Source organism: Anopheles cruzii, chromosome 3, assembly GCF_943734635.1.
Source record: "Anopheles cruzii chromosome 3, idAnoCruzAS_RS32_06, whole genome shotgun sequence".
Taxonomy (NCBI): domain Eukaryota; kingdom Metazoa; phylum Arthropoda; class Insecta; order Diptera; family Culicidae; genus Anopheles; species Anopheles cruzii.
This window is the reverse complement of record NC_069145.1, coordinates 64,311,365-64,336,596: the sequence shown is the minus strand read 5'-3', so window position 1 is coordinate 64,336,596 and position 25,232 is coordinate 64,311,365. Positions and strand designations below refer to the sequence as shown.

Below are 25,232 nucleotides of genomic sequence, written 5' to 3'. Positions count from 1 at the left end.
TTCTGCTTGGGGTTTGCCGGAAAGAATGTCTGTGACTCCTCCGGTTTAATTTCAATACAAGAAACGGCAACAGCTAGTGTCGAGTGACTGAAGAAACAGACTAGTAGTGGAAGTGTCCTCAAAAGTAGCGCCGGCCAAGAAGGCGATTTGGCGAACAAAATCCATTTCGGTGGACCAAAAATTAAATTGAACCCTTTGGTTCACCCTATCTTCGAGTGGCTCCGGTTTGGCTAGCATCTGAGTGGCCAACTGAGACGAAATGGTGATTGTGTAAGTGTTGTGTGTTTGTTGTCCGCGTCCAGCGTGCTGTTTGCGTGCGTCGTGATCGATCAAATTGGATCGACTCGACCCCGGCCACGCGGTCCGGTTCCGGCACGGCAATTTGATTAATGGTGTCGAATGTTTCTGTTTCATCGTTTCCGCTCACAGGCAATCGAACGTGATCAGTTCGAACGGTGGTGGTCAGCTCGCGGTCGACTGGGACATCAACGACCCCAGTGTGCCGATCGTCACCGAGGCGGACTACGACGATTACGGGGAGTGGAGTGACGGCCACTGCCGGTTCATCTACCGGGCGTCGAGTGAGGAAGCGAAGCGCCACGCTTCGGGCTGGGCCATGCGCAACACCAACAACCACAACGTGAATATCCTGAAGAAAAGCTGCCTCGGAGTGTTGGTTTGTACGGCCGGTTGCGTGCTACCGAACGGGGACAAGATCCACCTGCGGCCCGCGATCTGCGACAAGGCGAGGCGTAAGCAGCAGGGCAAAGCGTGTCCCAACAGGTAGGATCCGCCAGGTCACCGCCATCGAACGGAAGTTCCTCTTCGGTGTGGTGCTAATGAAGTCGCATCATCTGCTTACAGACTTTGCATCGGAGGAATTCTGGAGATTCAACCGTGCCGAGGACACTGCGGTTACCCGGTGACCCACTTCTGGCGCCACACGCCCCATGCGGTGTTTTTCCAAGCCAAAGGCGTTCACGACCATCCACGACCGGAGGCGAAATCATCCGGTGAGACGCGACGCGTCTTGGGCCTAGGCCGCCGGGAGCGCGTCCTGAGGACGGTGCAGTCCAAGATGAACAAGGTATGTCACAAGGGGAGCAGTTTTCCTGGGACGCATTGATTCCAGCTTCCACTTCCGCACTCCGCACAGATTAATGGAATCAAACAGTCAAAGAAATCGGCCAAACAGATGTACCCGCTGGCAAAGATGGGCGCGTACATTCCCAGCTCGCCCACGAGGGTCACAAAGTCTGCCGATGCGTCGTTCGAGGAGTCGGGATACCACATGGAATATCTGGCCGGATCGCTGGAACCAACCGCCTGTACCTACAACTCACCGATGCAACCGCCTCAGCCACAAACGGCGCAGCAGCCGTTGATGGGCTCCCAGAACCAGGACTACGGCCAGAACTGTCTGTACGACAACACAAACTTCATCCACCCGGAGGAGATCTTCCAGCTGGACCAACCTCTGCGACCAATGCCGGGGACCTACAAGTACCAACAGAACCAATCGACCGTAGGGCACCATCACCTTGGCAGCCCACCAACGACTACCATGTTTGATCTGGACACTGCCGACGGTGGCAAAAATGGCCAGCAATACTCACCGTACCGCACCGAGTACAGTACCGGCGCCGGCTACGGAGGACGGTACTTTGATTCGGTCAAGTACGAAAGCAGCACCGACACCGATACGGCCAGCCTCACCAGCACCAGCGGATGCTCGAGCATTCTGGATGACATTGCGTACTACGCAAGTCCGCATGTCGATTACCAGAATAACAACAACAACTCGCTGGCCCAACTGGACATGAACAAGATCGGTTTGCGTGCGTGCGACAGCGTTAATTCGTTCTTTATTGGCCAATCAAGTTGCGTGTCACCGACGGCGGCGCACAAGACGCAACATCCCGATCCCAAGTCGGTGACGCCACTTCAGCGGCCCACGTCGACCACGATGACAACGCTCTCCTCACCGCTGTCCGACACGGAGCAGGCCACTCAATTGGACCCGTACACGGTTGGGGCCGTCGGTTACGAAAACTACAGTGCGTCATCCTCACCGAGTGCGTCGCAGCTGTACGGTGCGTACGACCCATCGTTGGCCACCGCATCGAATCCTGCCGAAAGTATGCTGCCCACCCCACAGATGCCGACGTTCCCGACGAGCTCCTGCGATCTGGGTCCGCAGAGTAACGGCGGAAATGGAGCTCCCAGTATGGCTCCGGAGACCACAGACTCTTGCTCGTGGTGGAATAATAGTTTTTTCCACTCGTCCACAATGACGACCACAGCAACGACCGGCGCAGGTTGGAACCCGGGATACGATGAGAGTGCAAACCCCGTCGGTAACCACGGTCAGCCGGGGCAGTACTACGCGCTGGAGCACTGTGAATATCTGAGCTAGAGTACAGTCTGAGCAGTTCAAAGTTAAGGTAGTTCGTTAGTGTCCGATGTGTTGACTCTGTTGATACCTTTTCGTTTTACTACGTACCAGAGATCCCGCGGGGAAAAGTGTTGTATTCATGGGTTTAATTTGGGTATAGCGCCCGCACACGCACGCACTGAATGCACGCAAATCGAAGGACCACGCTCATTGAAGTAGCTAATTTTATCTTCACTACATCGATAGATATGCATATTTTTTATACAAACACTGTTTATTAGATCGGCATCGAACGTGGAACGGGCACGTGTCTCTAGAGAATAGTCACTCGGCTCCGAATGGGGCAGATGGGGAAGTCCTTCGAAGCGTTTCGATTACGGCTGGTTTGTATTGTAAGTTTTGTGGTTTGTTAAAACAGTTCTAGTCACTGGCATGGATTATATTTGTGAAAATAAAAAAAGGAATAAAACAATACGTGAATGTCATTCTATTGTTATTAGTATTTGATAGCGAGTTGACTATATTTGGTGCATTCGCTAAGTTGTTTATAAAGAGTCAAATTTTAAGGAAAAAAATACTCTTCGACGTTGAACTTTTCCGACAGATGAATAACTTTGCGCAATTCTTTTAAACGATTTCCTGGTTTAATCTTTTCTTTGGTTTAAGCCTTCATTAAGGCGTCTAAGTTGAAGACTTTTTCACAAACAAAGCTATTTTGGGAACCACATATTGTGATTTTACTTTGTACTGGTTTTTTAGACCAGTCCATCAATTATCCTGTTATAGCTAATTTAATCCCAAACGCTTTTTGATGATTTCCAATAGGAATTAAATTAATTTGCGAGCTCGTTTCAGGAAAAACTAAGCTGGAGTTGGTAGGAATGATTGAAAAGCTCGCAAGTAGATTGAAAGTAAGAAACTGAAATTGAAAAAAGAGCATAATGTCTGTAAACATGGCCAACGCAGTCTGACCCATTTGTGGGAACCGCGATGCGCTTGCAGCCAAACAGTTTACGCCCTTCAACAAAACCGCGGAACAATATTTTAAACTGAATGACCCATAATGAGCATTTATTGGACCAATTTAAATCGGCAACACCGGCAACGGAAATGAAGCTTTAAAAAAGCAACACTAAGCTCCGTCTCTCTCACCACAAAAAGGATCTCTATAAACGGCGTGTCACAACGACAGTTTTAATGCCACTTTCTACAAACGCGTTGCGGAGGACATAAAAAACACACCCCACAGCGAAATGCGGTCTCTAAAGCGACAGAGAGAGGGAGAGAACTCGCCACCACAGAAAGCTGCACAAAATCGAGGCAAAAAAATGAGGTAAAAGATGAGGAAACCAGAAAAAAATTACGTTCCAACAACCCAACAACTTTCACCCATAATCCCACGGCACCGCGACAAAATGCCACTTCTGGAGGCCATTTCCCAGTTGCCACCGGGAAACACAGCCTGCGAGAGGGTTCGGAAAATTTGATTAATTTGATCCTTACGCCCCTGCAATTAAGTACCCGGGAGTCCGGGGGTTCGGGTGAACAGTTAACATACGTTAAATGAAGTGAAGCCCGCGGAGACTCAACCGCCACCAGCCACGCCACGAATCTCGGGAGCGGGTTCACCGGGCCGGGTGTGGAATCGTGGGATGTTTGTTGAGTCACCGGAGGGTCACCGGTGCTGGTGGGCTGAGGGTGTTGATGAGCTCACGTTACTGTGCGAGCCCTCTCGACGGCGACGGCGGTTTCGCAATCCTCACGCACGCCATTTTGCCGCTTGAACATCGGGCGCGCCGACATCAACGCACGGACTGCTCTCTAGGGACGGGCGCGCAGAGGGACCACCGATAATCACGCGACCGAGGAAGGGTTCCCAAAATATGTCATTTATCAAAACAATATTTATATTTCTATTATGAGCCACTCGATACGCAGCGCCGAGGATCGCTTCCCGAAGCCTTCCCGCGAGCGATTGAAACCCGAGTCTGGCGAGCTGGAGGCGCGTGCTTCGGATCCAATTTTTTGTCGGACGCCGCCCGGTCTAATGGGCGCGAGTGTAGCTCCGACTCCGACTGTGGATGTGCAAAAAACTAATTTGAATACAAATCTGTGTTCCGCCTGTTTCACTACCGATACCGATTGAACCGAAAGGTGGCGCCTCGGCCTGCCTTTTAGTGGCCATTGAAAAGTCGCATTAATCACCGTGATTTGCATACATTATCGGTCGGCGCACGGGCTGGGTTTTCCACGAGCTACACTCCCGGAGAGTAGTGATCCGGGATTCCCGGTTTGTCAGAGTTAGCCATTCCCGCACGCGCCCTTCGCACGGCTGAAGGACTCGAGAGCGGTCCAGAGCGTGCATAATTAACCGAAGGCAAATATATCATCCCCGTGTCAATGCAAGGTTTACATATGTTATGCAAATTAGCCGAACGCTTTTATCGACTTAGGACGACTGTGGACGTTCGGCGGAGGGTTCTGCCGCGAGTGGCGCCCCGAGGGACCCTCGGGGCTCTTGGCAGAAAAAAAACAAACGGCAGCAACAATTCATTTTTCCTGACAGCAATGAGAAATAATTGCTCAATTGCAAAAATGGACGCTAATGAATCGCAAAGAAGCGGCCGCACCGTAAAACGATCCTTTTCGGTCAATTTCGGATATGCGATTTCGGTGCGAGGGATGCTGCCAGGCGTCGCGGAACCGGGGGCCGCTCGATGAGGGCAAACGGCACGTGAAAGGTATGTCTTTCTATTTTATTACACGCCGTGTAGAATAATATGGTGGTTCATTTTTCTAGTGCTAATGAGAACCACTAATGCTTGTAACCGGGCTGAGCTAATGTAACGTAGCTTGGCCATCGACAATGTGAACTTTATTAGATCGCATGATAGTTTCTGTCAGACGTCTTTCAGTTGGTCGAAAAACTTACACAAAATAACAGGAGAGCATAGCCCAGTGTTGTGGCCAGGGAATCCAGGGAATTTTTGACAATTTTACGAAGAGGTCGACTATTTCTCGAGCAAAGTGTTGGCCATCTAAAAATATAAGGTCGTACTGAATGGATTCATTTAGTTTCCAACAGTGAAACTTCTATCAACCTTTATTCTTCAAATAGTAATCCCTGGAAAATAGTAAATTTTAGTTAGACGGCATCTTGGAATTGTAAAAAGATTCCCTGTAGATCTGTAACAATCGTGTTTTCTCACAAAATACGTTTCATTACACAATCGCCACGTAATCGTCTTAGCTTACAACCGTGTCAACTTGAGGCAATTTTGTGAGAACCAGCCGTTCAACAATTAAAGGCATTACGGAACATTACACGGTTGCTCGACAACAGTTACAAACTTCTGCGGCCGCACGGAAAGCGGGCTCGAGCTATCGATTACAGCGTTTCGGGGAAGCGTCTCACAAGGAAAGCGGGGTCCGAATTCGCCACACACACCCCGAGTGCCCCGAATATCACGATACAATCGTCATAAAACTCCAAGAGCCCTCTCCAGACACAATCGCGGTGGTCCTTGCAGCTTCAGGGTGCAGTATGTGCGTCGTCGTCCGTGGGTCGACGCCTGCAACCAAAACGGTTGCACAATGCGACAAACACAAGGACCCTACGGAACGTTTCGAGTGTGCCCGGGACCCTCCAGACTTTGATACATCGCGGATCGCGGTGTCTTCAAGAAACGGACCGCCAAGAAGTACCGCGCCGTTCCCCCGGGGGTTTCGGTGCCTCCATGGAAACGATCAAATTTGCCACTGTATGCGGTTGCATGACCTTTCCGGCCAGGTGCCAGGGGCTGGTGACTCCTCGAGGGAGGACGCTGTGCCCGGAGTCCGGTCGCGTTGGTTACCGAATCCGGAGGACCTGCCTATTTACGCATCGTCGACGGACCAACCGACCGTGCCGCCGACAGTCACCCGGTTCCGGGCCGTCCAGGACGGAGCGAGTCAGGGCGAGATTTTATTGCGGATAATAATTTGTAGCCGCATAATTCCGCCGGCAAGGCGGAAAAGGCGTCCCGGTTAGGAGTGTTTGTGAAACATTGTCCCCTTTTGTTGGCCGTTTCACTTCCGTCTTGTTGGTTCCGGTGAATGGGGCGCACTTTGAGGCCCGTAAAGACCCAACGCCATGGCAACTGGGATCCGTGCGGTGCGCCTAATGTGACGGTTGTCCGCTGTGTGGTGTCTGAGACAGGCGCCCAAAGTTTCTTGTGTTTGTTTTCGGACTCGCCGTGAGCCTCAAAAGGCTGGAATGGAGCGTCGCTTGAAGTTGGGAGAGCCGCATCCTCGGCGCAGATTATGTCTGACTTCTGAAGGCGAAAGTTTCTATTATCTTACACCAACATAAGAGGGTTTGTGCAATAATATTTAAACTGTGGTTTGTTATGTAAATCCCTTGTACCGCAACTCCTAGACACTTGGATTTTGACTTCCAGAAGCGCATACCTGAGGGTAGAAGCGCTACCTGCGATGCTCCTCCTCTCAGGTTTAATTCAGTTCAACAATGTTACTGAACGAAGACACAGCTGCTCTCCGATCGAACCACAATTCCTTTTCCATCCCGCCATTGATCCTCAGTAACGCTACCCCGAAGGCGGTTCCGGTACATCACTTATCAATGAGGCTCGGAAGGGCCCAGCCATCACTCGAAAAGAAAGGCTGACCCGCTTGTCGGACGTGTCCTGGCACACGCCACCAGACAAGTCCGGACAGCCGTTACGAACCCCACTAAACGTCAGGCGATCTGTGCGGTGGTCGTCATTTTTCAAATAACCGTGTCCCTACGGCAAGGCCCACCGTGCGAGAAAGTGCGTGCTCCTGGAGGGCAGAAGTGTCCAATTAGAAATCATTGTACTGTCACCGTCAATTGATGGATGAGTCTCCCTGTTCCTGGGCGCGTGAAGAGGTGTTGCACCGAAGTGGCTTATTAGCTGGCTGTGAGAGTCCTGCATCCGGCCCACATCAGCAGGATCTCTCTCTCGCTCGCGAGTCCATTTTCCCGCGTCAGTGAGAAAAACAAATCGCTGTCAAATGCCAAGTACCAATTGAATGTTTCGAGTGGGCTGTGGGCGCTTGGATTTTGGTTCGATTTTGTGAACAGTTCACCAACCTCGCCGAAACTCAGACCGCTCGACCCAATGACTCCTCGTGCCGGAGGGCTGCAGAGCCACCGGTCGTTGGTACAATGACACAGATTCGAGGTCCTCCGCATTTCTCAATCATCCCGTTCGCCACGGGATGGGGATGGCATCAAAAAGTTAATGAAAACATCGCTTCTCGGAAAGCCATCTCGGTTGCGCGGCCAAAGTGGGACATTAACATAACAGCAGCGCAACAGGAGAACAAACAACAATCGACGAAAATAATAATGTCTCCCGGCACGACAGGGGCGAGCGGATGGAGAAGAACCGAAACATCAAACTTACAACATAATCACTTCATTCTGGGCTCGGCTCGGCGATAATTTGCCCTGATTGGGGCCGACGGCCACGCGGAAAAAGGGAAAGCAAGACCGATGGTGCTCGAGTTTCGCGCCATCGCCATGCTCGTTTGCATAGTCGAAGGATGGCCGAACGGTGCCGAGCGCCGATTGACCGTGGCCGAATAATGTGCGCTAATCAGCTTCAGCTCACGAGTCCTGTTTACGACATTTTTGAGTCACTTTACGCAGACACACCTGTACGCAAAATGAAAGAATAATATTTTTGATAAAATAATCCTTCTTCCTAGAAGTCATTTGAAGTGGTTGGTTGAATTTTCGAAGAATGACCAGATAAACAGTAACATCCATATAAACGTTCATCCAACGCTCAACTATAACACTGAGAAGTAAATTTAAATACTGGAAGGCGGCAAAAGAGTATCCCAAATCTGCCATCCATCGGGCACCGAGTGTATGTTCCATAGCTTGACAAAAATACCAGAACTCGCTTGGTGCGTGCGGCTCCGTAAAAAAAAGATCGTCACAATTACATGGCGACAACGGCTCAAAACGAAACGAAAAACGACGGTAATCGTCCGGCGAAAATTGAGTGTTTGTTTTTGCACCGTTCCCAACGCCGCACCGAGCGAAGTGTATGAATTTTCCTTTATTGGCCCTGCTCGAGCATATATCCTCCAGCGCGGAGCGGAACGGATGACTTACTAATCACTGCTGCCGCCGCCGCCGTCACCGAGGCCACGACCAGACTACTTCGCGAACTGACGAGATCGAGTTTTTCCGGCTCGGATGTGCTGTTTAAGATTGCCGCTAAGAAGCTACGCGAATGGTAGCGCTGAAGGACGATGAATGAACGGCGGCCCCGGTATATCGGTGGCCGATAATTATCAATATCGTTAATGAAAGTGCACCGACGAATGGTGTGCAATTATGGCCAATTTACGTCGGATTTCGCGATCCCATGTGGATTGGCCGGAGAGCAAAGAGAGGAACCGAGGGATGCCGACCGGGGCTTCATGATCGCTCGCACCTACCGTGAACCAACCAGTGAACCGTGACCGGGAGTTGTATAATCTGGACGATTTTTTTCCGTATTTACTTTGGTTAATTTAACGAAATTATGATTGATTGGATTTTTAAGCGGCCAGTGGCTCGTTGTAGCATCGGTTGGGTTGGCTCGAAAGCATGACTACTTTGCTATACTCTAAAGAGAAAATAAATGTTTTTTGTACGTTTATTTTGGATATTATTAATAAAGACATTACGATGAGGTTGATGTGTAAAGTGGCACATGCATTTTATATTTGTATTACACTCTCCATTTCTATGCTTTTGTTGTTTTATGTTTCTGTATTTTTTATGTTATGAGAAATAGTACTAAATGAATGTAGGTCCTTTTCGAATTTTATTCTTTGGTTTGTAATACAGAATATGGAAACGGAAAAACTCTAAGTCCACCCTGATGCAAGTGCCATCCGCCCATTTCGTAACTTTCATCATTCGGCCCATTGAAGACGATCCTTCTTTGGCGCTGAATGATGATAAGCCCAAAACGAGCTTCTGTCACTAGGAACCCACGGACTACCTTTCTGGTAATTATTCGCGGTCGCCTTGGTAACCCACTTTGTTCCTGGATAATATTTCAGTTATATCCTGCGAACATTTTCTTCGTGTAATTTTCTTGCTTTACTTCTTTTATATTAGGTCTAGGTGTTAATTCGTGCGGTTTTACAATACATGGCACTGCTCACTAAGTATAACCAATATTTTTGAAATGAAATATGTGTTTGACAGCTACTGTCATTACGCATCTAACGCAGTATATGTTTTTTTGCTAAAGTGCAAACAACACCTGTTTTAAGCATTTGAACATGTCAAGTTTTGTTCCTTGTAGAGTAGTTTTGCGGGGAGTACTTTTTCATTACTGCTTGCACGGCAGCAAAAGGGGTTCTTATACCGAATTGTCACTGGTTATGAAAAGGGGAGTTATTACAAGAATCCTAAACGCAAAAAAAAACCCTGCATACAGCTTGGTGAACCAGGGCCACCGCAACTAAAGCAAAATATTCCTTGCGCAAAGGTTATGCTGTGCATATGGTGGGATATGAAAGGTGTGGTATACTTTGAGCTTTTAAAACCTTATTAAATTGTGGAAGGACAATCCCATAAACCACAATTAATCCATTTGAAGTAAAGCTTTGGCCATGAAACGACGGAAATGGGATAAAAGACATGATAAGCTGATTTTTCAAAAGGCAAAACTCGATCCCACATCGCAAAACCGGTCAAAACCTATCTCGAAAATGTCGGATGGGAACTATTACCCCCCCCGCACTATTCACCAGATGTTGCTCTTTCTGACTAGTATTTGTTCCGTTACATGAGTAACGATTTGGCAGCACAGCGGTTCTTCTCTTATGAAAGTATAGAAAAATGGGTCTTTGAGTGGATTGCTGATAAAGGTAAGAATTTCTATCGACACGGAATCGAGGAATTACCCGAAAGATGGGAGAAAGTCGTCGCTAACGACGGGCAATACTTTCAATAAGTTAGTTATACGTTATGTTGTTGTAATTAGGTTATAAATATTGAATAAAAACCGCACGAATTAACACCTAGACCTAATAAGATTTTATAAAAATTGCAAAACAAAACCTGGAGGGGGCTCTGGACGTTTTCAAAACAACCCTTTCACACGGCGATACGGTCGAGGAGGAAGCAAAAACGTATCGTCTACGAACTACGCTCTATATTGGAAAGAATCCTTCAAGATGCCCAGCTGGGTCGGCATCTTATCTATCGTAAATCTGTCACAGCATGGTTGAAAATTATCGTAAACGGTCGTGCAGGGAGACCAGCGAGCGACGCTCGTTTCCCCGGCCTGGCGGAGCTTCGCAAGCAAGCGGCTGAGAAAAATGGGCACGGAATGGAACCTCCTTGAAATAGCACCAAGCAGTGCTCACGAAATAAATGCGCACAGGAGGAAAAAAAACAAGAGTCAACATAAAAAACACACAGAATTCCGATCCCGGTGTCGATGTGAAAACTGTCAAAAGTGCCTCACGTCCCTCGGTCGGGCCTCTGCAATTATGTTGGATTCTTTCTTCGACCTGGCGCCCGATCACATGCGCTGATTGCGGATTGAAATCAATCAAGATAAGACACTATAAAAGTCGCTACCGTGTAATTTCCGTGCGTCTACGCAGCATTTTATGCTTCACGGTGTTTAAGCGCTCCGTTTGCCCTTAGGAGCTACAGTGAAGGATGCATGTGGTGCCATGGTCTTAATATTAAACGAATTAAAAATTTTCATATATTTACTCTGCCTCTTTTCAACCGCCAATATCTTCTTTTATTATAAAGGAAGAAAATCTAAGCGAGGCGTTTAAAAACCAAGCCTCAAACAAGTGGCTTAAAAATTGCGCAAATCTTGAAACGAACTGTAAACACCTTTTGCGGGCATCTCTTTTTCCCTTCCGGTACAATGAAGAACTCTCTTGCTAAAAAATGGGCAAAATTTAATTTAAAATGTAAATTTTGTATTATGATTTAACATGTTTAGGTGCTTAGGTAGGATTATGCTAAAAATTGAGAGATTCGTTCTATTGTTTGCTCGAGAACCGCTTTGCCCTGACGGAAATCAGTTGAAATACTTTTAAAACAAGTTCAATGAGTTGATTAAAATACTTCTCTCCGTTTTTCAAATGAAAATTCTGCGCTTCAATTTACTTTCCACTTCTTAAAGTATTTCCAAAACACTTGAAAAGTTTCGAAGTAAAGCCATTTCCAAATTCCCATTGTGCTGCGCGGGGTGCTGAGCGTCCCCGTGTGTTTTCCGGGGCATCACGACCGACAAACGGACCAACCATAAATGCAGTAAATGAACCCGTCATTATCCTTTTCTTCGCATCCTTTATCCTGCCCTCCATTCTGGCTGCGTGCGAATTTGGTGCTCCCGACACGGCGAGGAGCCTCCGGAAGGAGCGAGCCACATCGCCCTTCTTCCTTTTCGTCCTTAGAAGCAGCTCTCGGGTGCCGGGAAGGGATTTTCCTTTTCGCACTTCATTCGCAATGACGCAGTGTGAAGAAAAAAGTGGACAGCGCGACAATACGGTGAGCAACAATATTATTATGCTCGGCTCGTTGTAGCACCTTTCGGGCGCACGGACGTTTCGACATTTGCGGCCGCATCGGTGCCAGATCCGGGGTGTCGATCATTTCGACACACCCGTTGGCCGTTGGAAAATGCGGCGCCCTCTTGGGGTGCGTGCCTCCGGTGGACGGATTGACGAGGTGTTAATTCAATCATCCCCGGCCCCGGGCCGGGTGACAAAGGGTTAAGCGAAACACGGGAAGCACTTCGCGAGCAACCGAGTGACACGCCATGGGCGTCCTTTCGGTTGCAGCTTCCACTCGCTCGACACTCGCATTCACACGGCCACAAAACAGGACACTTTTGCAACCCAAACTGGAACTTTGTGAAAATTGTCCGATAATCCCGTTACAAGGCGATTTTCCAACCCACCCCAAAACGGCACAACGCCAACCCCTCCTTGCCAAGTGGCCCTGGTGTCACGGTCAATGCAATAAAATTAATCCACTCCACGCCAAACCCACCGCGTTTCGCGGAGAAAGTGTGTCGGATGTTGCGCCCGGTCGGTCGAATGTGTGAATGCGGATTGTAAAATTTGCCACAAACACGGCCCTTAACGAAATTGTTTGGGAGGATTGAGCGAGTTTCAGCAGGCACGTGGACGCGTGAAATGGATTTAAGGGATTGGGTGGAAATTAAAAATAACAAATTTTCACTCCTCGTAAGCCGCCGATCGGCTCAGAAGAGAGAGAAACAAATGAAAGTATAGATACACCGTTGCGACCCTTTTGTGAGTTAAGGTCAGGAACCGTAAGTGGCAAAAGTGTTGAAAGATCCTGAAATAGTAAGCAGAGAAGATTAAAATTGAAAAGTAAACAAAACATGAACAGTCAGCAATGTATAAGGTTGGGGAAAAAGTAATCCATTATTTTTGGGTGAAATTCAAAACATCATTTAAGATACTTCCGATGGTCCGATTTACGTCAAATATGTATCGTTTTGTTGGAAAATTTGTTGTCTTTTCAAAGGTGGGCTGGTAATGCCTCTTTTGTAAAAGGATTAGTCGTTATTGACGAAAAACTGGAGTAATCCATTTTCACAACCCTTTTTTGATCTCAGTTTTTCATCACTCAGGAAATTTTGTAATGCGCGAAAAATGTGTCATTCGCTTAGTGCAAGGTCCGGACTATACGGTGGATGCATTAAAACATCCCAAACAAAATCTCGGACTTTCTGGTGAGTCACTAAAGACGTGCGTGACATTTCGTTTTCCAGATGGAACACAACGTCTCTTCTGTTGGCCGATTCTGGTCGTTTCTGGTCAATTGTTAGCTTCAAACCGTGCAGTTGTTGGTAGTAGAGGTCTGAAATTTAGTGTTTGGCTCCACGGGAGCAACTCATAATAAACGATTCCTTTCGAGTCCCACCATATACCCAGTAGAACCTCCCTGGCCGTGAGTCCTGGTTTTACCACCGGTTAAGATGCTTCACCACGCTTAGACCATGATTATTTTCACACAGTATTGTCGTATGTATCCCATTTCTCATCCCCAGTACCTATCCGTGTAACAAATGGTTCGTTTTCATTCCGTTTAGCCAAAACTTCGCCGATGGAAATTCGAGCCATCATGTTTTTTGGTGTAAATAGGGTGGCACCCAAACATCGAGCTTCTTTCTAAATCCAGCTTTGCGCAAATGGCTTAAAACTGTATTATGGTTAATCTTTAGCTCCAGGTCGATGCTCTGATTACTAACAAGCCGATCAACTTTGATTATTTCTGTGATTTTTTGGACATTTTCGATGACGTGTCTGCCTAGGCTTTAACATAAAAAATAACTGAAACGGGTCAACGGAGCCAAAATTTCATGTAGCTAGCGGTTAGAGCATCGGCACCATGAACACCATGCAAAATTTCAGCGGCCTAGCTTAAAATTTCGCCTTTATCGGACAAAAATTGTAAAATATACCCAATTTTTTCTTTGGTGACTTCCATTGTTTACACCCTATAACTCACAAACGAATGGAACAAACAATAAACAGTGAAAGCATCTTTTTAAGTGTGAAGTATCAGCTTTAAAACAAGCCTAAATTTAAAACTGTACGATCGATACTTCACGAGATATCGATCACTAAAGTCATCTACCGAGAAAATAATGGATTACTTTTTCCCCAGCCTGATATAACGTTATTAAGATTAATGTAGACACGGAAATTGCTCGAAAAAAGCAATAATGGAAACGATAAAAGATGTAAAATAGAGGCAAAGGAAAAAACCGAACAAAAAAACACGGAAAAGCAACAAGGAACAAAATATTGTTACATGAAGAAGAAAAGGGCAATTTAAGAAAAGTGTTTGAATTCAATGCAACATCCGTAACTTCGAATAAACGGAAGCTATCAAAACAAACACAGAATGGATAATTTCTGTAAAATGTTAAAACACAAGCCAACATTCGAAAACCAAAGCTATAACCTTTATACCTCTGGAATCATCAATGTGAACGGCAGATACAATATGCTACTATTTGATGAAATGATCAAGAATGTTGCAAACACGTTTTGTGTACCGTCTGTCACGCACAACAACCGTCAGCGGCCAGAAATCAATCCCTAGCATCTAACAGCAACGGTTCCACCACAAGCTAATGTAATTATCCTTCCATTAACCGGTGCTCAAACACTCCGGACTTCCGATGCTCCTCTCTCGCGTCCCTGTATCTAATCGCTTCCCATTCAAACCCTCCGCGACCGGGCCCCAGACTTGTAGTACTCGTGTGTGTGTCTGTGTGCGTATGTGTGCGCACAACACAAAAAAGGACAAATGATAGCAAACAACGGCATCGACGGCGGTGGCCGAGAGGTCGTGGCTCGAGGCTCACACCCTATGCTACGACACAAAGGGAACATCAAACGCCAAAATGGATGAGAAAACAACAACAACATCAGCAAGAGCTACCCACGGATCATCCTGCCGAGCAGAGCGGATCTGGGTGCGATGTGCAATAAAAAGAAAAAGGAATTTCCACGGCAGATAGTGACGGCAGGAGCAGCATCCCCGTACGTCTCACAGTGATGGTCGTATGGTAGGCAGCGCGTGGATGTTTGGTTTTGTTTACCTACAGTCGGTTACACAAGTATCGGATGCCACCGGTCGGGCCGAGGGCCACCTCGGTTGGGTTGTTGTTCCGCCCGCCGCACACACGCGCGCCCGACTCCGTCGCCCGACCATTGTGGGCATTTAACGTGCGACCGATAATCTATTAGATCAATATTAATTCAGATATAATGAAATCGGATGCTCCGCGAGTGCCGAACTGGAAACAAATGGCTGTAGGTACCATTTGAGGGTGGGTTACGCTTGTGGGAAGCACCAATCATAGGCACCCCCCTTCCTCGAGGGGCGCCTTGAACCGTAATACTCAACAGTCAAAAATGTACCTCAGCCGGCGACCCCTGCAACACTTGATTAGGTGTCGTGTTTCGGTGATTTTCCTATCGGACCACCCTTGCCGGAAGTCCCACAGCGCCACGGACTCGCGCCCCCGCCTAAGTGGATGTTCGCCTGGCGCCGGGATGTCTTAGGTCGAACGGGAATCTGCTACTATTTGCTCAGCTTGTGTTAAGCATCGATTTGAATTTGTTGCGCAAATATTGGTATTTACTTTGCCACGCCGTTACCGTACGGACTTGTAATCCGCTTTAGCTAGGGCTCTGGTCGTGAGCTGAGAAAAACGGGACAGATTCCAGCAAACCGTCGCCCTTGCAGGGAGGAAGCGTGGCCGTGGGCTGAGAACAAATTGTATCCGTTTGATCTAATTACGAACTAGCTTTGTTCTAAGAATGCGATGAAGGCAGCATCCGGAGCTTTTCTTTGGACCTACACCTGGAGAAACGAATTGGTATTGTATATATTCAAACTTCCGTCGATTTCTAATGAAAAGTTATGATACTTGGGCATGTTTATTTTAACCATTGCGCGCAATCTAATCAGGTTCAATTTTATCATTTGCTGAAGTCACAGCCCCAAAACTACTGTAGGAACATTGTTCAGGGTCATTAGCAGTAGCAGTAGGATCCAATCAGAATTCGGACGAATATCATGATTGATCCTTAATCCGTCACATTTTGTCAAATTTACGGTTATAAGACAATACCGGATACGGAAGGTTATGACAAGATGTTTTCGATTATGTTTGTGGCTTAGCTTAAGGAAAAGCTCGAGAATGATTTGTGTCATAGTTTGTGTCACAAATCTACAAAATTCCAAAGGATTTTTATCGTTTCATATTCGCTGTAACCAAACAAGTTCCGTAAGTTTTAACGTATCTTTTAAATGTTTAAAATAATAAATTTACCTACTCTAATTTAAAATATTAAATTTAAATTAATTTTAACCTACTTTGAACAATATTTTGACGTACAAAAAGCGATTGATGAATGTTCAAGCACGTTTAAAACACGGTAATCGAAATTTTCTCTGTTTAACCTAAAGAAAATAAATTTGAGTTTTCCGTGTTGGTTGTGCAAACCGGTTTGGGAACCACTGGCGCACGCTCTTTACGGTTCTTTCAATCGTGGCGATGTTTTTTTTTGCGGCGATGTTTTGCGATGTTATGCCGGTACGTCATCTGACGTATCGGCACTACCACGCACACTAATGCATCCGAAACTTGCCGTAGCCGCGATTTGGTCAGTACAGTTACAATTTCAATTTACAAGTTAACTTTCGGTCTGTCGGAACTCAGGGCAGGAGCGTAGTGATACTTTTATTTATGTTCTTTTGAGTTTTTGTAAGTGGCCAACAGGCAAAGCACTTAATAAGCAATGGTGCGAATCCCTGACTCGAACTCCCTTTCGTCTTCAGGTGAAACGACAATCAGAAGAGAAGGCAGCAATTGAAAGATGGCCAGCGTAAGACTGATCGGTGCAGCACTGCAACGAAACGTGACCTTTGGACGGGCGCTTCAACTGAAGGGTAAGAGCACGGGGGAGCAGGGATTCGCGTCCGTAAACTTTGTCTTAGCATTTTATCCGCCACCGACCCTAACTACACACGAGGATCTTCCGCTAATCTCCTCGGATCGCCGCGGTGGACTTTGGCCCGTCGGTGACGGCGCCGATATCGCAATGTGTGGTCGAGTTGCATGGATGGCACGTAAACATGACTCGCTTGTTACTCAATACACACACGCCCCGGACAGATGAGCACGAGCCCCACGGCCGCTCGTATGCGTAACCATCGGGAGCCGCTTTGCAGCTGATAACCAAACAGGGAAGGAAGATGTTTCGTTATGAAATCAGACAACGTTATTTTTTCACAACAATCCTCCCGTTTCCTAGCCCCGACCCGTAACAGATAACAGATTGTGGTCCCGATTTTGCCCGGACACGGGTTGCCGAATCGCTATCAATTTTCGAACCATAAATCTAAGCGGAGCGCACTTTTCGATTCTCTTTGCAGCGCATCAATCGCAAATGGCGGTGCGGATGATGGCCACGGCACCGGTCACCAGCAAGCACATCAAAACCCGGGTCGTAGACAACGTGCTGGTCATCACGCTGGACTCGCCGGGTGTAAAAGTGAACTCGCTGAACGAGGAGGTGCAGACCGAGTTCGATGCAGTCCTCCGCGAGGTCGAAACCAACCCGGCCGTCAGCTCGGCCGTACTGATCTCGGGCAAACCGGGCTGCTTTGTGGCCGGGGCCGACATCACGATGCTGGAGAAGTGCAAATCGGTCGAGGCCGCCACACGCGTCTCGCACGAGGGCCAAATTCAATTCGCCAAGTTAGAAAAATCCCGCAAACCGGTCGTGGCTGCGATCAATGGGGTGTGCCTGGGTGGTGGGCTCGAACTAGCGCTCGCTTGTCAGTATCGTGTGGCACTGAAGGACAAAAAAACGGTGCTGGGCCTACCGGAGGTGATGCTGGGACTGCTTCCCGGAGCCGGCGGTACCCAACGGTTGCCGAAACTGACATCAATTCCGACCGCCCTTGACCTCGCCCTCACCGGCAAGTCGGTGAAAGCAGACAAAGCGAAGAAGCTGGGCATCGTGGATCTGCTGGTGAATCCCCTCGGTCCGGGTTTGAAACCGGCGGAACAGAACACGCTCGAGTACCTGGAACAAGTTGCCATTCAAGTGGCCAAAGACCTGGCGTCGGAGAAGCTGAAAGTGAGCCGACAGAAAACGGGACTCGTCAATAAGTTGACCGAGTTCGCGTTCGGCATCGAGTGGGTGAAGGATAAGGTGTTTGCGAAGGCACGAGAACAGGTGATGAAGCTATCCGGCGGACTGTACCCGGCACCGCTCAAGGTAGGATGGTGAAAAGCAAACGACAAAAGCAGGAAAGCTCACTGATTTGTTTTCAGATCTTGGACGTGATCCGTGTTGGTGTGGATAAGGGACAGGAGGCTGGCTACGAGGCCGAGCGAAAAGGCTTCGGAGAGCTTTCACAGACACCACAATCCAAGGGCCTGATCGGACTGTTCCGTGGACAAACGGAATGCAAGAAGAATCGATTCGGTAAACCGGCAAACCCTCCGAAAACGGTAAGGTGCTTTCGGTGCTCCTAGCTATTTGATTCTCACGTTTGCACTTTCTTTACAGGTTGGAGTTCTAGGAGCCGGACTGATGGGTGCCGGTATTGTGCAGGTCACCATCGACAAGGGCTACCATGTGGTCATGAAAGATACGACCGAGGCTGGTCTCGGACGTGGCGTTGGACAGATCCAAACTGGTCTGCAGAATGCAATCAAGCGTAAGCGCATCAGTGGTCTCGAACGTGATCAAATTCTTTCGAACCTGAGTCCAACGTTAAGCTACGAACAGTTTAAGAACACGGACATCGTGATCGAGGCCGTGTTTGAGAACATTGACATTAAGCATCGCGTCATCAAGGAGTTGGAACAAGTCGTCCCGAAGCACTGTATTATCGCCACGAACACGTCGGCCATCCCAATCACGAAGATTGCGGCCGGTAGCTCGCGGCCAGAAAATGTGGTAGGCATGCACTACTTCTCGCCGGTTGACAAGATGCAACTGCTCGAGATCATCACGCATCCGGGCACTTCGAAGGAGACGGCCGCGGCAGCCGTCGAAGTTGGTCTGCGACAGGGTAAGGTAGTCATTACCGTTGGCGATGGTCCCGGTTTCTACACTACACGCATCCTTTCGACGATGCTCTCGGAAGCCATCAGGTAACGGAGCGACGCTTCGAGCGAACTACGTTTACTTCTCTAACGCATTCATTTAATTACCCTTTTTAGACTCCTACAAGAAGGCGTCGATCCGAAGGACCTGGACAAGATGACTAAGTCGTTCGGTTTCCCCGTCGGTGCGGCTACATTGGCCGATGAGGTCGGTATTGATGTCGGAGCGCACATTGCCGTCGACTTGGCAAAGGCTTTCGGTGATCGCTTCAGCGGTGGCAATCTGGGCGTCATGGACGACCTTGTGAAGGCCGGCTACATGGGGCGCAAATCGGGCAAAGGTGTGTACGTGTACTCGAGCAGCAACAGCAAGAACCGTGAGGTGAACCAGGGAGCGATGTCTATCCTGAAGCAAAAGTATGCCCTGCAGTCCCGTGGCGCAAACTCGGTCGAGGACATGCAGCTTCGAATGGTTTCACGCTTCGTCAACGAAGCCGTCCTCTGCCTTGAGGAGAAAATTCTCGACAGTCCGCTGGAGGGTGATGTCGGTGCTGTGTTCGGCCTCGGTTTCCCACCATTCACCGGTGGGCCATTCCGCTGGGTCGACCAGTACGGTGCCGGTCGCTTGGTGGACAAGATGCGCTCGTTTGCTGATCTTTATGGTGCACCCTTCGTGCCCGCCCAAACGCTGCTCAATATGGCCAACGATTCATCGAAGAAGTTTTACCCAAGCAAGTGAAAATGCTCACTAAATCGTTCCCCCTAAAAAACGGCGGCATTCATCCCCATTATTATTAAAAAAACGGACCTTAGATTAAGTTTCAGCTCTGGTGCTCCAATTTTCTGGAACATGAATTGCGTTTAAACTCCGTCACTCCTGTGCTCCGGCTCTGATGTCTTCTTTTTTGTGCTCACTCCTGTTTAGTGCGCAATGTGTTACACTGTAGTCAAATTTGGTGTTTTCTTTTTTGTTATTGTATCGCAGTTTTGTAATAAAAGATGTACTCTTACTATTTACCACACTAGCAACGCACTGCGTCTTCTATAAACCTTATTAAGTTCACTAGATGTTTGCTCTAACAACGATGCACATATCTTAGTACACATTGCATTTCATTAGTTCGCTGCTGCGGTTTGATTTTGCTGTAGTCCCAAAGACGGTCTTAAGAAGATAAGGTCGAGCTTCTAAAGAAATGGCTCTCAGTTGTTTTTCGGATTGTATTTCTTGTCCTAGTTCGTATTCGAAACCGTTGCCAAATTTTCTCTACACACCCTGTTACTGCCCGGTGGGACATCACCTTCGTCAGCGACCCGATGTGTTGTTCAGCAAACCGAAGCGCTACAAAACCACTCGAAGGATCCGCTACTTGGCTAGTCCACGGTGGGTTCGCGCTAAGTTTTCCCGCCACGCGGTGGTTTCTCGCAGACAAGAGACCGAAATTGTGCGCTCGTATAAAGAACCGTATGCATCGCGACGCATCCAGCAGTTAGCCTTACCACGAGTCCGGAATCTGATCGCCTTAGACCAGGAATACCAACAACTGTTAGCGCCAAAGCGCCAGGAACAGTTGAAGAAAAAGATAAAGCAAAGTGCCATCACCATTTACTCACAGCTGGCGGGCGTGGAGCTTCCGAAAAGTCATGGTCCGAAAGGCATGTCGCCGGATGAATGGCAAAGACATAAGGATTGGTTGGAATTGAATGCGCTCCCGAAAAAACTCCCCGCTCCTCCTGGGGCCGTGCGAAGACAGAAACCACTGACCGTGCTTCTAGCACGGCTCGAAAGCTTGGCTGCACCCAGATATACGCGAAGAAAGATAACCAAGAAAGAACTTGGTAATATGAAAAAGATTCCATCCGTTAAACCAGCCGCCCTAAAGGCAACCGCATCGGAACATGTGCTGAAGCTTGCCGAACCCATCGAACGACGTCGGCGAGCGAAAGGAAAACAAGTGGAAGACACACGCATTCCGGAGAGTGTCTTGAAAATGCAAGCCTCGGATCGACTAATAGAGTTGGCCACGCCGAAACGCTACACAAAGGTGAACAACGAATACCGCGACAATCCGTTCACCGTGGAACCAAATGCCCTCAAAGCGAAGGCTAGCGATCGTGTACAGGAGCTCGCAAAACCAAAGGCGAAAAAACTAACTCGTTGATGATAAACATTGAACCATCAGAATCGTGTATGGCCGAGGGCAAACTAAATTGTTTATTGTCGTCCAGCAAGGATACAGGAGTTACTAAATATGTTACAAAATTAGCATCGTCCAAAGAGGGATTTGTTTCTCGTTGATTTAAATTATTTCACAATTGTTCGGTAACACGGACACAGGAAACTTTCGTTTTTGTTGATTTCCAGTTCATTAGCGGTATCATTTGTTTCGTGTGAGGTCATATGCTTTTGATACTCAACTCTTTTTGCTGTTTTATTTCGATGGCATAATACAATCGATCGACGACGTATCCTTCACTCCCTTTGGTAGATTTAAATAAATAGGATTCGGGGTTTCGTTTTAAAAACATCTCGACTAATTAAACACTATCAACAACACTATGCATTCATTTTTTTGTGGGATCGGTCAGGGGGGCTCCATGAAGCTAGAGACGAAATAGAATAAATTATCGAAGCTAAGAAAAAGAAATTTTATGGAACTGATAAAAAATAGAAAAGTACTATGACTCCGCAGGATTCACGAGAAACTCAGGCTCGGTGAGAAAAAGAGAAAAAGCATAAATTGGTTCCTAAAACTGAATGTTGTGGTGTTGGTTCGTCCTCAGGAAACCACTACCTCACATCCTTATTCCGGCCGTTTTTTATAGGCAGCTTAATCCGGACTAGGGCCTGGAAACGTCTTGCTAATAGCGGGCATTGTTTATCGGAGATTGTGGATGACGGCTTGAGTAAACTCGTTCGTAGTGTTTTGGCCACCGAGATCCTTGGTCCGAATCTTGCCGGCGCGCAGCACATTCTGCACCGCCTGGAAAATCATCTGGCTGTACGGTAGCAAGTTGACGTGGCGCAACATCTTCGACGAGCACAGCAGCATGGCCGTCGGATTGGCAATGTTTTTGCCCACACCTTCCGCGAACGTGTGACGTGCTCCCTGTCGGAGTTAAAATGCGTTTGTTATCGTTTGCCAAGGATGCCCGTCAGACAACTGTATGGTATTACTCACCGGCTCAAAGACGGCATGTTCGGCAGAGTAAGAAGCACCGGCAACTACACCGGCACCACCGACCAATCCAGAACACAGGTTATCGATGATATTACCGTACAGGTTCGGTGCGACCATGACATCGAACTGGTTCGGATTGCTGACCAATTGCATGGTCGTATTGTCTACGATCATCTTCTCGAACTGGATCCTTGGATACAGCTTTGCAATCTTAACCCCGAATAAAATGTGACTTAGAGGACAGTCCAGTTAATCTTTCAATCGAGGCTTACCTGTTCACATTTCCTGAGGAACAAACCGTCACCGAGCTTCATGATATTGGCCTTGTGCACGCATGTCACCTTCTTGCGGTTGTGCTTCGTCGCGTAGTCGAACGCGAATTTAGCGATGCGCGCCGACTTCTGGCCCGTAATGACCTTCAGACATTCGATCACGCCCGGTATGGTTTCGTGCTCCAGCGCCGAGTACTCGCCTTCCGTTTGCTCACGGATGACGACCGTATCAATTCCCTTATGCCGCGTGTTCACTCCCTCCAGGCTCACCACATGTACGACGTTCGCATACAGATCAAGCTCGTTGCGTAGCTTCATGTTGAGCGTTTCAAGCTCACCCGTGCGACTGAAGTCGGGCGTCGCCAGGATACCCTTCAGGCACACCTTATTCTTGTTGATCGACCGAACGACATCCTCGAGCGGGGCGCTCAGCGTTGGGTTTACCTCCGAAAGGAAGAACGCCTCGAAATCGACCGGCACATCCGCCGCCTTGAACACCTCCTGCACCGAGTAGACCAGTTCCGGGCCAACACCATCGCCGGGAATCAGTGTGCAAGAGATACGACCTTCCTTCGAGCTCGATCGCTAGAGGACACCAATACCGATACCACTCATAAACAAACTCGGACCAGCTGTCCTTCACATCAAACTTACCGGATTTTGGGCCACGGTAGAAGAGTGGATCCCACGGCAGGAAGCCTGCTAAGGAAAGGTTTCGTTGCATTAGGAGAATCTCAAAGCGCACATTCGTCCCTCACGGTTTTACCCCGGTGGCGAATCGGTACCAAAACCACCGTGCACCTATTACATAAACATCGCCAAACAACATCCCTTCGCTCACCTGAACCAACGTTCTGGCCACATTGCGGGCAATGAACGACATCCCGGGGAAGAATATAACACGTGCGCGGTGATATTCCAGAGGATGCTAGACGGTGTGTGGCCTAGCTCGCGGAGGAAATTTTCGGTAGAGGAGTCCGTGAAAATCCACACAGGACGAAAAAAAACGACCTGCTGATATTCGGCTGACGGCTGGTAGAGGAAAACTCGGAATGACAACTGAACCAATACTGGGAGGCCACACGATGCATAACTTATAACATAACTGGGGGGCCACACGATGCATAACATATAACATAACATAACCAAATTTGACACTTAATCGGTAAGCATGTGTCAATATAATAAACATTTATAGTTAAAATTAAAAAAAACCTCACAAATAAGAACTTACATTATCCTTACTGCGCTGCCACACGGTGAATAACAGCAGATATAACAGCCTCATAACAATTTTGACAGTACAGCGACAAGGTGTCAAAAGCGTTGTGGCTCAGCAGACCCTATAACACGACGTTATACAGGGCGCATAACAGATTTGACACCAAGTTACATGTTGCGCGTAACTGTTTCGTGCCGTGTGGCACGGCAGTAAAATGTAAGGAAACTGTCAAAATAGAACACAGTAGGGTGCAGAAAACAGCAACACTAGATTATATGGAGAAATTAAATGTTTAATTATCACACTACATTTGCTGTCGAAATGGTTTTGTGTTTGAAATTGTCGAAATTCTAGCTGAAAATTCAAACAACTATTTAAAAGAAGTTATTGAATTTGCTTAACAACATTTTATTAGGCCTGAAAAAATCCAAAACTCACCACTTCTATATTCACCACTAATAGATTTGACGTGAGATTTGTTGTTGTTTTGAAACGAATGGTTCACGTGTGATTGTGATTGTGTTCTGAATGTACAAAATGGGTCATTTTCTGTTGCAGTTTGCTCAGAAATTTAAATGTGAGAATAAATTTCAAGCCGTTCTTAAGTCCGCACTGCTGTAAGTACACGGATGCCGTTCATGGAGTCGACGAAGCAGCCGTTTTCAATAGTCCATCTTGGCCCCTATTTTGAATTGCAGGAAACATTCGCTAAAAGACGATGACTTGGTTCCCCAACAGTACCGAGAGATGTGTCGAAAGTGTGGTGTTCCGTGGCAAGAGGGCCTTTTCTCTGTCGTCCTTTTACCTGCCAGCACTCAGAGCTTGAAGCAAGTTGAGAGATACGAAGCGATGAGTGATCTGACTAAGCAACAAAAATCACTTCTGAAGTACCTCAAGAGCCGGACAAGGCGCATTGCGGTGAGTGATCGGCTTCTTCGTCGTTGACCATTCGCTTAACTTCCTCAATTCGTATCCCGATAGAAATTCACATGCAGCATATGCTCGTACAAAACGCGCGTACGATTGGATCAGAAAAGGGTGATACAAAAACCCGCAGTAGCTCCCGTGCCGCACAGCACTTCCTGTGACACAACGCCCAATGAAGAAGGCATGAAGGAAGATACGAGGAAGAAACGAAAACGTCGTGCTAAAAGCCACGCCGAATCAGGAATGCCTCAGAACAACGGCGCCAAAAGTCAACAGCCTGCGACCGCGGCATCTAAATCTCCCCAACTCACCTTGCACCGCAAAGCGGCCGTAAAGCAGTTCACACCGAAAGATTTCCGAGAAATACAAAAAATGCTAGCGGCCAAGATCGAAGGTACGGATGCTAAGGCGAAACCCAATAAAAACACAAACGGTCGGCCCGGAAGAAAATGAATCCGTGGCGGGAAAGAAGCCACCCTGTTCTCAAATACTTTTATTAGATTTTTTCGTTTTTTCAAGCGATAAAGTAAAAAAGAGACCTATTTTATCACC

At 47.7% G+C, this 25,232-nt stretch overlaps 5 protein-coding genes across 6 annotated transcripts; 4 read left to right on the top strand and 1 right to left on the bottom strand.

The window, feature by feature from the left end:
* The first annotated feature begins 259 nt into the window (after positions 1–259).
* On the top strand, positions 260–2,416 carry LOC128270782 (transcription factor glial cells missing-like). Its single transcript, XM_053008200.1, has 4 exons — positions 260–270; positions 430–783; positions 865–1,087; positions 1,157–2,416. The coding sequence occupies exons 1-4, from the start codon at positions 260–262 to the stop codon at positions 2,414–2,416; spliced, it is 1,848 nt and encodes a 615-aa protein (XP_052864160.1).
* A 14,196-nt stretch (positions 2,417–16,612) lies between these two features.
* On the top strand, positions 16,613–20,102 carry LOC128275741 (trifunctional enzyme subunit alpha, mitochondrial). Its single transcript, XM_053014350.1, has 6 exons — positions 16,613–16,722; positions 16,797–16,907; positions 17,394–18,244; positions 18,301–18,480; positions 18,539–19,128; positions 19,198–20,102. Exons 2-6 carry the CDS (start codon positions 16,835–16,837, stop codon positions 19,817–19,819), a joined length of 2,316 nt encoding a protein of 771 aa, XP_052870310.1. The 5' UTR covers positions 16,613–16,722; positions 16,797–16,834; the 3' UTR covers positions 19,820–20,102.
* A 63-nt stretch (positions 20,103–20,165) lies between these two features.
* On the top strand, positions 20,166–21,239 carry LOC128270781 (testicular haploid expressed gene protein-like). Its single transcript, XM_053008199.1, has 2 exons — positions 20,166–20,179; positions 20,315–21,239. Exons 1-2 carry the CDS (start codon positions 20,166–20,168, stop codon positions 21,237–21,239), a joined length of 939 nt encoding a protein of 312 aa, XP_052864159.1.
* A 32-nt stretch (positions 21,240–21,271) lies between these two features.
* LOC128271360 (isocitrate dehydrogenase [NAD] subunit beta, mitochondrial) lies at positions 21,272–23,544 on the bottom strand. 2 transcript variants are annotated; one of them, XM_053008846.1, is made up of 5 exons: positions 23,373–23,544; positions 23,186–23,233; positions 22,532–23,116; positions 22,260–22,469; positions 21,272–22,187 (listed from the first exon to the last, which is right to left on the bottom strand). In XM_053008846.1, the coding sequence occupies exons 1-5, from the start codon at positions 23,412–23,414 to the stop codon at positions 21,957–21,959; spliced, it is 1,116 nt and encodes a 371-aa protein (XP_052864806.1). In that variant the 5' UTR covers positions 23,415–23,544; the 3' UTR covers positions 21,272–21,956. The 2 variants fall into 2 exon arrangements, with proteins under 2 accessions (XP_052864806.1, XP_052864807.1); XM_053008847.1 differs by having other exon boundaries at positions 23,186–23,230.
* A 746-nt stretch (positions 23,545–24,290) lies between these two features.
* LOC128270780 (uncharacterized) lies at positions 24,291–25,133 on the top strand. The gene is made up of 3 exons (XM_053008198.1): positions 24,291–24,370; positions 24,452–24,671; positions 24,735–25,133. Exons 1-3 carry the CDS (start codon positions 24,291–24,293, stop codon positions 25,131–25,133), a joined length of 699 nt encoding a protein of 232 aa, XP_052864158.1.
* Positions 25,134–25,232: the final 99 nt, after the last annotated feature.